A 12759-nucleotide genomic window follows, 5' to 3' on the forward strand; every position below is an offset into this window, starting at 1 on the left:
TTGCTGACTTTAATTAAACACAAAGATGACGCTCATGCTTCCTTTCACTTGAGGATTCAATAAAACTACACCCAAGGAAAACACATCTTCGCACACATTACACTGGCACAAGACCTGACAACTGTACAAACACGATTCGTATTTACAAATGGGCAATCTGTCCATTGCTTACAATGCAGGTGGCTCAAGGGCATGGATCCATTCATTCAAGCCATGCTAAACCCCATCTAGTGCTATATTAGCTGGACAAATGCATCTATCTATTCAACAACATCCATCTGTGAATACACGAGACATGGGCATGCATTCTATTTCTTCCACTTGGGCCCCTATGCACAACCCCACTAGCCCAGGCAGCAGCAGCAGCAGCTGCCCCTACCACACCTGATTTATGGTGTCAACCATCTCCAAACCTTTTTACAGTTGGTAAAAGCAAAGGTACAACCCGAATGAGGTGACTATTTACATTTCGGTTAACCTAGGTATGATTAATTTATTTGGGGGGAGCCTCCAAGTTCAATGACAGGACCAGGGTAGGGGTTCACAAACCTTCTGCAAGGAGGCTAATGAATCTTGGCTTTGCTGTATCTTACAAACTGCACATGTCGCCCGACAGGCAATATGAACCGAGAGCCCCGGTCATATACCCACCATGTTGCCGGTGAACAGGCTTCACATCATCTTGGATCTTGTAGCTGGACCTTGGTGTGGACACATCGCCTTAGCCAAAATGATAAGGCCTTCGGTTGCATTGTTGATGCATGTCAAGGGATGTAGATCTCATCTTACTTGTAATTTTCCTCGGCATAGATAAAGACAAGAGCATTATCACCAGCACCAGCGGCCAAGAGTGATTTGTACGGGTGGAAAGAAAGGCAGTTTACACTGCCTATTCTTTGGCCCATAAATGATGGCTGGTAGCGAATTATCGTCAACTGCTCTCCTTCAAGACTGAACACTTTAATCATCTGCTTGGCTGAGCCACTAGCAACAACTGGGGCATGCCGATGAACAGCTAAAGCAGTAAGTGAACCCCTGTGTGCCTCAATAGTCAGGTAGGGTTCTGCTGCTCTTCTAACATCCAGAAACTGAATGTCTCCAGCTTGAGATGCACTTACAATCTGTGATACCATAGATGATAGAAAAGGGGGCCTTATAAAGCTTTGAGCAAGCCCACAGTTGCTTCAACAGCTGAGAATAAAAAACATAGCAATGCAAAGAAGTGGTAGAACATACCTTGTATGGATCAAACCCAGGCTGAAACCCTATGCCCACAACCTTTTCCGTTCTTGGGGCATGTGGCCTTGCCATATAGATCAGTCTACAGTATAGGAAAAGAATATTCAGAATAAAAAAATGATATAGGTTGACAGAAAAGAAAGAGGAAGGATGACATTGGATAGGGCACATATAACATTTGCATGGTATGCTGGCAAGAGGACAGAGGATGTAGATACTACTGTACTCACCTATCAGGAGAGCGAACATCAAATATCCTGACAGAACCATCAGCAAAACCAGCAGCAAAGTGTCCAGAGCGGACCTGAGATGCAGACTGAAACAGAAGCAACAAGCTAAGGTCATGCTCAAGAACAGACGATAGAAACAAGATTTAACATAAAACTTGCTGCAATAGCAAGAACTAAATAATTAAAGCAATCAAACAGCAAATTTCATGTCTATGGAATGAAAATACATGTGTTCTTGAGAACTTTCAATCAGTGGCGGACCCAGGGATCGAAAGGAGCCTGGGCCAAGCTTAAGACAACTCTATTACCATCTCCAGTAGAAGATTGCGACCACAGCCAAACATATTTGAATCGCTAGCTATTCAAACTGATCCTAGTTATTGGCCCTCCTCTTTTAATTTTCTGGTCTCTAGTGTTGACTTGAATACATGCATGCTGACTACTACTTGCCTTGCTTCTCTCTAGTAGTGGCCAGCGCACAAAGGAACTTCAGACATACTTTTACCATTGTGATGCGCTAGCATTAGCTTGTTGCACGTATAGCAAGGGAGCCCGGGCGAGTGCCCAAGATCGCCCGGCCCTGGGCCCACCAGTGCTTTCACCATGTTATAGGAGAACAACAAGATGAGCTGATAAACCATTACACTGGAGCACAGTACTTATTTTTGCTAGTAAAAAGACATAGTTTTAGACACAACAGGAGAAAATCCTTTGGGAAATTCCTATATTTGCCTCTTCTCACATTGTTCAGCCTACTTGAGACAAGTTCACAATCATACAGAAAGCAACACCAAAAGCTACTTCCACTCATAAAACCTCGCAATTTCAACTGCACACAATTAGTAGGAGTCTAGGAGGGTGCATGTGCATTAATATAGTGTGCCTCAACTCTTTTCTACTACATGTATTTTGTTTTCAATATAACTATCAAATACAAACCCTGAATTATATGATACTGTGACTAGCAGTCAAATACAGGTGCACAGTAACATTGCAAGTTACTGATTAATTTAAAACATGAATATCAAGTAAACACAGAATCACATATCTATGGTTATTTCCTCAGTAAGGAAGTGCAAGATAGCCTACTCGAATAACAAAAGGAAGTTGCTTGAACTAATATTTGAATTGCTCATATAGCACATGGTAACAAGAACTTACGAGGGCAGAAATCGCACTGTCACCAGATGACTGAATGGTGCTGAGAAGTTGTTCCTTGTCAAGATCCCATACCAAGATGGAAGACATGTCACCAGATGCATACTATTGAACAACAGAATGAAGCAAGTTCCTGTATTAGAACAGCCTACTGCACATGAAATAAAATTACAGAACCAATGGGAAAATAGTAGAATATTACCAGGCAACCAGATTGCTGCTGCCAATCGATCACAATACTGCGACCAGCAGCTCGATGACCCTGAACTGATGAGAAAGCAGTTACAAGTTTTTGTCCTCCCTTTTGAGTAAAATTTTTCCATATACGTACATTTCCATCACCTGCAACATGAAAATTAGATAATGCAGCGATAGAAGATATAAGTATACAAGGAAAAGCATAGAGAAGAGAGGCATACTTGAGGCAGCTAAAAGCAAGCTCTCATCAAGCTCGTTGATAAGCAAGAGTTTCGATAGCCCTCTGTCGGACAATTTATGGTTTTGAAAAGAGTTCACGGGTAGTGCATCATCGTAGTTCCACACTCTGACATGAGACAGAACTTTAGCACAACTGCACTAGTGCATTTCAAGCACCAGGATTGTTAATTGAAATAACAATTTCACCTTATTTGTTCATTTTCATCAGCTGCAATGACGATTGGAGAAAATGGCAACAATAATGCTGCTTTTGTACCTGAATCAAACCTTGTATCCCAACTAGCAATTTGGCTTGTCATCTTGCAAGCTGCTATTCCCAGGCCCCACAATAATAATAAAAACAGGTAAATAAGCAAGAATATCAACAAAAATAATGTAATGCGGACTAATGTAGGCCACGTACATGATCTCTGGCACTTAGCAATGCAATCTAGTGTAATTTGTCCTCTCTCTTCTCTTCTAGCATGGGCTTCTTCATTATCGTCAGAACCAGTTAAAAGTGGCCTAGAGAAGTATCCACAACTCCAGTTGTAAATTGTTGATTTGGGAAGTATGCTTAGATCAGCATTACTGGGAGCCGCAGCAGAGCTCAAAAGGGGATCAGCTAAGCCCTCAGGAGAATTCATAGGATGTGGTTTGAACTCCATAGAACACACTCGGCGTAATCCTGTAAGATAATCATGTTGAGGGGGGCTAACAGGAGGCGTCCTAAATGCAATTGAGAAGTTTCCTGCAAAATATTCAAAGACTCAATTCAATAATTATTGTCTTTCCCTGAACATGCACAATATTGAGGTATTCCGACCTCCAAGCACAGCAAGGAAAGTGAGGCAGTAAAACTTACCAGAATTCATATCAAACCAGGAAGAAGAGCGTGCCATTCCAAAGTTTGATGGAGGTGCAGATGTCTCCCCTTGATGTGCACCTCCACTGTTAAATCTACTGTTTTTCATGACCACTTGCTCGACACCTATAAGGGACAGTGCTCTCCGACCAATAGTTGCAATTCTTGGGTAAGGATCTTTAGCAACAGAACACATAGTTGATATATATTGAGAATAAATGACACTGTCAGCAGGCCTCGATCTAGTGTAGCTGAGGCCACCATTACTTGCATTGTCTCTCAGTAATATGCCTGAATCAGAGTGTTGGGAAGAATCATCTGACTGGGGAGAGCCATGCAGGATGCTACTTGTCGCAATCGGGCTGCTCGTAGAAACCCTTCCATCACGACCAGTGGCACTGCTATCACTGCCAACCCTTAGCACAGGACCAATATGAGAAGCAAGACCACTGCTGCCTTGTCGAATGTTGTTGGGACTGTAGACATTGTTTGGACTACTTATATTGGCCAGTGATGGAGGTGACTTCAGCAATGAATTGGTTTGAGGTTTCCAATACTCAGCAGCAACAGATTTGAGATGCTTATTGTGACCCAATGCAAAACGAGTAAGCGCTGGAAAAACATCAGATCAACTCAAAAAGGTTAAAAAGAATTTTCTTTCTATAGTTCAACACAATAAAAGGGTGCCCTACAAAAAATATTCATTTTTCTAATGCACATACCTATAGCAACCTCACATCTAACAAGGGGGCTACCATCTGAAGAAACCTGCAGAAGGCTTCGAACGACATTTATTTCAGCTTTTACTTTTTCATCATCATCAGAATCATCATCGGCGCCATTTGATGATGTTGATCCCATATCCAGAAGATTCCCAAGTGCAAAAACAGCAGAAGCTCTGACCTGGCAAGACCAAATATTTAATAAATATATTGTGAAGGAAGCAAAGGAAAGAACAGATGAAATATGAAGGCATTGTACCTCAGGTTGGGGCTCCGATAACAAATAAATTAAAATTTCTGGTGCATTTGATTGCAGACCAAGTAACTGAGCCTCAGCAAAATCTTCCCAGAGTTTGCCAAGGCATAAACAAAGCCACTGCAAAAGCAAAGGCTCTGCCTGTGCATCATGGGGATTTTCAGGTTGCAGATGTCTCAGACAAACATCTATAAGACATGCATGAATACAGGCCTCTTGACCCGTCCTATGCCCATCCACAATAACTGCTAAAACGAAAGCGGCCATTGCACGCTGATCTGGGTAAGCATCCAAACTGTCAAGAAACCTGATAAAATATGCATGTCCTCCGTCTTTAACCAAGTCCACCTGGCACGACTGCCATTTGGGGAAAAGTATACAGGTTAAACTCCTGATCCTTACAATACAAAGGAGTTTCCCAAGACTAAAAACAAGAGTGCATACCTTATCAAGAGATAGAATTTTCGTCCATATGAACACAAGAATTTGACGCAACTCCATTGCACTTGTTTGAAGCAGTTTGAGCACATAAGGAAAGATTCCAACAGACAGGGCCTAAAACAATGAGGCGAAACGGATTAGGCGCATCTGAAAATAAATAACAAGCACTTGTCAAAAGGTACATGCAGAAGAGCTCAAGTACAAACCAAATCAACTGCCCATGGTCCCATGTCAAGAAATCTTCCAAGCAAAACAAGCGCTCTGAATCTATGTGATTGACTAAGCAGGACCTGCACAAAACTGATGTAAGAAAGAATGGAAGAAAAGAAACATAGTAGATAGGATAATTTAAGAGAAAGCATGCGAAAGAAGAAAAGAAACATAGTAGATAGGATAATTTAAGGGAAAGCATGCGAAACATTTTTACTAAATTAAACTTATAGAAGCGAAGAGAAGGGAAATGAGGTACTTCTAAAGAGCTAACATATTTAAAGTGGGTTTTGCAAATGATATTGACCTTTACAGAACTGTAACATAAAAATGTATTACCTGAAGAACTATAGGTAATTGTTCTGGGGGCTTCTTGTCCTCAGAACCATGATCAAGCCACACTTCAAAAGCCGTCAGTTGTTCCGTGAAAAAAGGGCTTGGCTGGTTTGAATTAGGAGACAAATGAATTGGGTATACTGAAGTGATTATAGATTCAAAAGGCAAAATAATACTAAACAACTGATGTATTTGTTAATAAAGGGCTAAGCAACAAGTAGAAAACCTGAAACTCTGCATTTGGATCAGCAATTAACTGAGGAAGCTTGGAAAGGCAAATCTCAGCAGCCATGTCCCATGCGTCCCTGGGATTTCACAAGTTACAAAATGCACAAAATAGCTAATGCAAAAACATAAGGACTAATCAGGTTAGCTACCACATATGGTGTTGATGTGTCGGTGGTAACAACGGATAAGAAATTGGAGAACAATTTGCGGATCGCATGATTCTCTCAGCAAGCAGGAAGTTACGGAAGAGACTAGCAACCAGAAGATCTTGCCTGAAAAGCCTTTGGAATAGATCTGCACAGTGAAACTTTATCATAAACCCAATACAGCCAGACATTTACTTTAACTCAAATGATCTTCTCTGATTTTCTTTTTTTCTCAAAAATATTATATCTATCTCCTAGATGCCGTACCATGAGGAAGAACATTCCATGCAATAGTGTCTGTAATGGCAGTGAAAATCCAATTCAGTTCTCCAAGAAGAGTTTTACGGTCATTTTGCCTTCCAGGAATTTGGTCAATAAGAGAATGATCCATAGAACCACGGAGTAATGATCTCTTACAAAACCTGCTTAGTTTATAGGCATGGCCCCATGTAAGCACAAAATGCAGGCAGGCAGGGAGGGAGGGAGGGAGGGAGGGATGGAGAACAAACCAGTGCAATGCCATCTTGATGGGTGTTGTAAGGCAAGCCGTAAACACATCAGCAGGAAATTCTGCACTCTGGGGAAGTGTTTGATGTGCTTCGCAGGCAGCAAGAAGAATGCAATCCTTCTGCGAAGACGAAGAGGAGCTGGAACTCCAGTCTAGGCGCTGAAGTAAACAAAAGTCACTACGTAAATTAGATGATTCAGAAATAAGAACAAAACAGACACATAAATCAAGATTAGCTTCAACTTCAAGAATAAGATATATAAATTAATTAGCATACAGCATACCTCTAGAAAAGCTTTCACAATAATTCCAGCTGCTGAGCAGTCAAAAACATAAATGGAAGGTGTTTTTAGCCAAGAATCAAGATCAGTAATCGGAAGTGGAATATACTGCGTGTAACTCTGCAACAAATTACAAAAAAGACATTTTATGAAAGACGCCTATGATAAGTATATGCAGCAATCAGTACAGTGTCTTAGTAACATTTACCTTGTTAAACACCCAAATCTCACCATTAGTTGTAGGCTTTGGTACACCATGGCCATTGTAATGGAAAAGGACTCTCTCTGATCTGGCATATCTGCGGCAAGTATTACAAAGCTTCTTAACTTCCTCCACAGTTGGATCTAGCTGAAGCTTGTAACGAGCCTGCAAGCGATGGACACGAAGAGCTAAACAATCAACATCAAAATTCAAAATACCACAGAAGTTAAACAGGAAAGCAAATTCTTCACCTTAGGTTGCCAGCGCTCATACTGTGAGTGCAAAGTTTTTCCAATATTTTCAAGGGCCTTAGGAGGTGCCATAGAAAATGGATCTGAAAAGAAAGAAACAAAAATCTATGAGCAGATCTCAAAGCAATTCATGAGGGAAATAACAGTATTTAAGTACAAAATTATCAACCAATATGAATTCCCATGCCTACAATCTAGTAGATAAATTTTTCAGTTTCTTGACAAATAATTTTTCAAGCACTACAAAGTTGTAATTCATCGACAACGAAACACCAGTTATACAATTTTCATCTCTGGGATTGGTACATAAAATGATTTAAAAACTATGAAGCAAAATAATGTCATATGGGAAACAGTAGGTACCAGACATTTCATTGCTACGGTTATTTGGCATTGAGAAATGCAAAAGGTTACGAAAAAAAACAGTTTCAATCAATCAAATGGTGAAAAGCAGATCATTTTTTAGTGGATCCTTTTGCAAGGCATATTCACATGGGGATGAGCTAAATTCCACACACATCATAGGCGAAACAGATTTATCAGATGCAGATAACTGTACTTTTTCCCTCAGCTAATAAGAAATTTGGAAATATACACTCAAATAAACATTTACCTATCCAGCACTCCATTCTTGCGCAAGGGGAGATTTTAATTACATCTGGTGGATCAACACTAATGTTCAAACATAATACAAGGGCAACACATCCAGTCTTCATCTGCACAACCAAATTCATCATTAGTGAATGTCATGTAAACATGCAAACAACATACAAAAAGCACGGAGAATGATCTCATGGGCAGACAAAACAAAACATTAAATAGCTATAAATTCCCTAATGACATAGTAATTTATGTTGCGGACCAACACTCAAACCATTGCATGCCAGCTATAAACACCCGATGCCCCATCTGGTCTGGTGCTTCATGCAATTGCAATATGCACAATGTGGCATCCCTGAGACTACTGTGTGCTTACACGCCAGCTTTGTTACAGTGTAATCACATAAGCATTCTTTAAGCCTCCAGTGGCACTAATAACTTGGGCAGCAAACTTTGCTTCAGCCAATGGCTATACCAAACAACATGATCCATGTTTTAACTTATGGTTTCACCAATAGTAAACAAGTGACTAAGTATTTCTTTAACAATAAGATGCCAGTCACTGATAACTTGTGTCACTTGGAAGGGAGACTAGCCATTCATTTTGAATGCAACAGCGACTATTGGATCCCAAAAACACTCTTGAGGGCAATTTCCATTTTGTTGTATATATAGGTATGTGCAAGGAGGTTACCATAATCATCACAGCATTGACAGGACATGTTAAGCAAGTCCAGAGTAACACTGTTTACTTGGTATCCAAAAAAAAAGGACTGGTTAAAACACTGGTAATCAGGGGCAGAGCTAGAAAGCCCCTCTAGCCCACAGGCTAAGACAGTAAACAATACCAGGTTAATTAAAATTATGCTAAAATAATACTACTTTAGTCTAAATACTATACAAGGCTTATGTGGGATGAACTGAGCTGGATCCGTGCTGCAGCACGCCCGGCACGGGTGCTGGCTCCGCCCCTGCTGGTAATCACCGTGCAATGCTTAACTGGTCGCTAAAAATAAGAATGGGCACGAGTTACGAGTTTGATGTCATAGCAGGCTACAATAATTTCCATTTTGTATTAATTGTTATTAAAGCCAATCAGTGCGATACACCCAGAGGCGGAAGATACTCAGCTGTGGCAAACAATAACTCACTCCACATCCAATTGTCCAGCTTGCAAGACTAGTGAACTTGTCATTTACTTATTCCGTGACTTCCGGAGTCTCATTACATCTGGCAGCGCCGCAGTTAAAATCTTTTTGGTAATGGAAATTTTGATTAACGATGTTGAGTTTGCAGGTACTATATAACCACTTCAACCGACTAATTTATCATTTTTAAGCTCAATCAGTTAATTGCAACCCTATGAATCCCCCCAAGCCGAAACGCACCCAATCCAGCAAACAGTCAGGTATAATAGCAGAATCGGTAGAAAGCGCATCTGCATACTGGATCGCATCCATTACCCGGTCCTTTGGGCGCCACTTTGAGACGAGGCCGCTGGTGGAGGGCCCGGCGGCGGCAGCAGCCTCGTCGATCCCCTCGTGGCGCTGCTCGCACAGCACCACCACCACCTGGGGCAGGTACACCACGGGCGCCGGCTTCTCCACCTCGGCGACCTCCAGCCCATTCCTGGGCTCCGGACCGTTGGCGACGGGGAGGTCATCCGTGACGTGGTTGTGGTGGTGATTCGGCAGCGGCGGCGTGGGCGCGGCCATCGATGGCGACGGCGATGGGGACGGCGAGGACGAGTAGTGGACGAGCCTGGACGCCATGAGATCTCCCAATGCCATGGACGCTGGGTGTGTCTCCTGCTTATCCCCCTCAGCCGGCAGCCATGACGAGGTGAGGTCGGGGAGCTTGGTCACATACATGGATCGAATCCGGCCAGCGTGGCGAATCGGGAGGGGGCAGCCAGGTGGTGAGTGGGGTGGGGAAGATTGGGCGGAGGTTGTTGGGGTGGGGAGCGGTTTAGGGTTAGGGTTTGGACGCGTTTCGAGTGCAGGGAGGAGGAGATGGGAAGCGGCGTCCCGGTGCGGGGCGGGAGGAGGCAGAGGCACAGGCAAGGCAAGGCAAGGCAGGCAGACAACGCGAGCGAGAGAGATTGACGGGGCCGGAAAAGAAAATCACTAGACTACTCTCTTCTTCCCATGTTTTTTTTCTTTTTTACTAGTTTGGGCATGCTTTGCAGAGTACCCGTCTTCTTTCCACTCTTCCTCCCCATTTTTCGCATTATCTAGTTTTTGCCCTTTATCTTATCTAGTACGATGAGAAGCACTATCTTATCTGAGTATTTTATTTATTATATTTCAAAAAATATTTTATTAATAATATATATTTTAAATAGAATTTATCTTGAGAGATGGACCCGTCGGTAGGGGTGGTAAAGGGCCCAAAATTTTGAATTAGAAAATTTAAGGGCCGGGCCCTAAAAGGGCCAGGCTCTAATCTTATACAATTTTGAACTAAATAATTTAAGAGTCTTGCTGGGCTGTGAAGGGACCACTAGGGTCATGGCCCATTACCACCCCTACTCGTCGGATGTATGTTGTCGGAGGATTTCTCCAGCCGGGTGGCGGATTACACCCGCCTAATCTTAAGTGTAGGATGAGCTTGGGACAGCCAAGGAATGCTCGATCTAGAGGCGTATGAACACGAAAAGCACACAAGGATTTAGAGTGGTTCGGGCCGCCGGAGCGTAATACCATACGTCCACAGTGAGTTGTATTGTCAGAGCTTAGAGAGTGTTGTATGAGTGCATGCTAGAGCCCTGGGCTTGAGCGAGAGTGTGGAGGAGGAGAGAGACCTGGAAGAAGTCCCGAGAACTTGTGTCTGTGTAAATTGTCATCCTACCGTGCGTGCTCTCCCTTTTATATGACCAAAGGGAGCACGTACACTGAGCGGGGCCCCGATATGTGGACCCGGCGATATATTATCTTACAACGTACGAATCTTCTGACCAGGCGTGGTCTTGAGCTATCCTGTCGGAGTAGAGTCTAACCTCTGCAGCCGCGCGCCGAGGTCATGATAAAGCGCCGAACTACTGACTCAGTCACTGTAGCAGCGTGCACTGTTGCTCCAGTCAGTAGCTGATCATCATGACTCGTCGCCCATGCGCGCGGCGCTGAGTCTTTAATGCTTGCCTTGGTAACTGACGAGCCGCCTCGGTAATTAGTAGGCTTACCGTGTTGTCAATCGTGCATGTCCAACCCGTCAGAGGGCGGCCCATGCCCTGCTCTGACAGCGCACGCCTCCTCCGCCCGCATTTAATGCGGCAGGCGGGTTGGCTTCCGGCGGAAGGCTTGCGCCTGTGGGACACGTGTCGGCACCGGACCCGGAGGTCAGCGGTCGTGCCCACAGGGACACGTGCGCGGCGCCGGACCCCGGGGGTCTGGCGGCCGTGCCTACAGGGGCACGTGGCGGCTCCGGACCCCTTCCCGAGCGGGAAGCGGGGTCCGGGCGCCCTGACTAGCTCGAAGGCTCAGGCCTCCTGGAGGTCCGGCTTCCACATGTGGGATTCTAAGACCAGCCCACGGGGGTTCGGGACCTGTCCGCGGGAGTGCGGACCCGTGGAAGCCGGCCCTGAGCACTTCGTCCAGGACACGTGGCAGCGCCGAACCTGTCACCTCATGGGGAGCAGACCCGGAGGTCGTTGTCCCCAACTGTCAGGTCCGGGCTTTTGTGCCCAGCTGCCCAGAGGCTTAGTGCGAGGTTACGGATAACCTCGCGCCTCTTTGGGCTTGTTGCTGCGGGAGAGGGTACCCCTGTCTGAATGTACCGACAGAGAGGCCCCCGAGCCCACCTGCGGGAGAGGTACGAACCCACAGGTGGGGTCAGAACTATGTCGCAGTTGTCGGGAAACGTCGTACATCCAGACATGCTTCCGGAGCCATGTCCCTACTAGGGATGGCAACGGGTGCAAACTCGACGGGTACCTCAGAGCCAAACCCACACCCGACAGGATAAATCCACACCCGTTAAGAAACCCACACCCGCCACGGGTACAATTTTGCGACCATACCCATGCCCGTGCGGGTTTCGGGTACCCGCGGGTATCCCATACCTGACAAATGTGCATCAAACTTCAATTGAAAAGGAGATGCAATAAACCAGCAACATGGCTCATAAATCAGAAAGATAAATCATAGAACAACATTCATACTTGAGAATTATAACTTCAATCTCTGATGGTCAGATACACCATCATCAGTTCACAAATCACATCTAAATCAGTGACTACAAGTTCATAAATCCACATTCAGTGGCCAGATTGCTGGTCACAGTAGGCAAACAAACATTTAAGCATGTAGCAGGTTGGCAACAGCAGCAGCCCTGTAGCCGTAACCACCCATCAACAGCAGCAAGCAAACCAACAGCAGCAACAAAAGCATAATTAGTTACTAGTGCCTACTACATCTCATGACATGTTCACGTAAGGCAAGTTCACAACCAAAAGAAGATAGATATGTTGATCCTTGCACATGACTTGATCTTGGCTAATGATCTTGGCTAACACCACTTGAGTTGTTCTTTGCACCTGGGCACACCGAACGCCCCTTCAGTGCTAGAATTTGGAGTAGAATTAGCCTGTGAAGATAATAATAAAGAACTTAAGTGTTGCAGTTCCTGAGTACAAAAAATTAACCTGAAGACCCTCTTGTATGTCTTGGAG

The 12759-nt window shown here is 44.1% G+C and overlaps 1 protein-coding gene across 5 annotated transcripts; it reads right to left on the reverse strand.

The window, feature by feature from the left end:
- Nucleotides 1-13: 13 nt before the first annotated feature.
- Nucleotides 14-10177, reverse strand: LOC120693972 (regulatory-associated protein of TOR 1). Of its 5 annotated transcripts, none has more exons than XM_039977143.1 (23): nucleotides 9554-10177; nucleotides 8104-8206; nucleotides 7491-7573; nucleotides 7246-7404; nucleotides 7041-7157; nucleotides 6758-6915; nucleotides 6516-6670; nucleotides 6252-6396; nucleotides 6101-6179; nucleotides 5878-5979; nucleotides 5535-5618; nucleotides 5332-5442; nucleotides 4891-5244; nucleotides 4632-4812; nucleotides 3910-4521; nucleotides 3469-3795; nucleotides 3252-3372; nucleotides 3047-3171; nucleotides 2830-2969; nucleotides 2631-2732; nucleotides 1470-1555; nucleotides 1237-1321; nucleotides 14-1121 (listed from the first exon to the last, which is right to left on the reverse strand). In XM_039977143.1, the coding sequence occupies exons 1-23, from the start codon at nucleotides 9959-9961 to the stop codon at nucleotides 786-788; spliced, it is 4173 nt and encodes a 1390-aa protein (XP_039833077.1). In that variant the 5' UTR covers nucleotides 9962-10177; the 3' UTR covers nucleotides 14-785. The 5 variants fall into 5 exon arrangements, with proteins under 5 accessions (XP_039833077.1, XP_039833075.1, XP_039833072.1 ...); XM_039977141.1 differs by having other exon boundaries at nucleotides 3252-3375; XM_039977138.1 differs by having other exon boundaries at nucleotides 3252-3795; nucleotides 9554-10167.
- Between the last annotated feature and the right edge of the window lie 2582 nt (nucleotides 10178-12759).

Source organism: Panicum virgatum, unplaced genomic scaffold (genome assembly GCF_016808335.1).
Source record: "Panicum virgatum strain AP13 unplaced genomic scaffold, P.virgatum_v5 scaffold_1427, whole genome shotgun sequence".
Taxonomy (NCBI): Eukaryota; Viridiplantae; Streptophyta; class Magnoliopsida; order Poales; family Poaceae; genus Panicum; species Panicum virgatum.

Bases quoted from the DNA above. Each gene is read 5' to 3' on its own strand.
- LOC120693972 (XM_039977138.1), bottom strand. From the start codon at position 9,961: ATGTATGTGACCAAGCTCCCCGACCTCACCTCGTCATGGCTGCCGGCT. The intron at 8,207-9,553 runs GTAATGGATGCG...TTGGTTGTGCAG, and splicing joins AGTGGCGCCCAAAGGACCGG to ATGAAGACTGGATGTGTTGC. The intron at 6,180-6,251 runs GTAGCTAACCTG...GTGAAATCCCAG, and splicing joins ACACATCAACACCATATGTG to GGACGCATGGGACATGGCTG.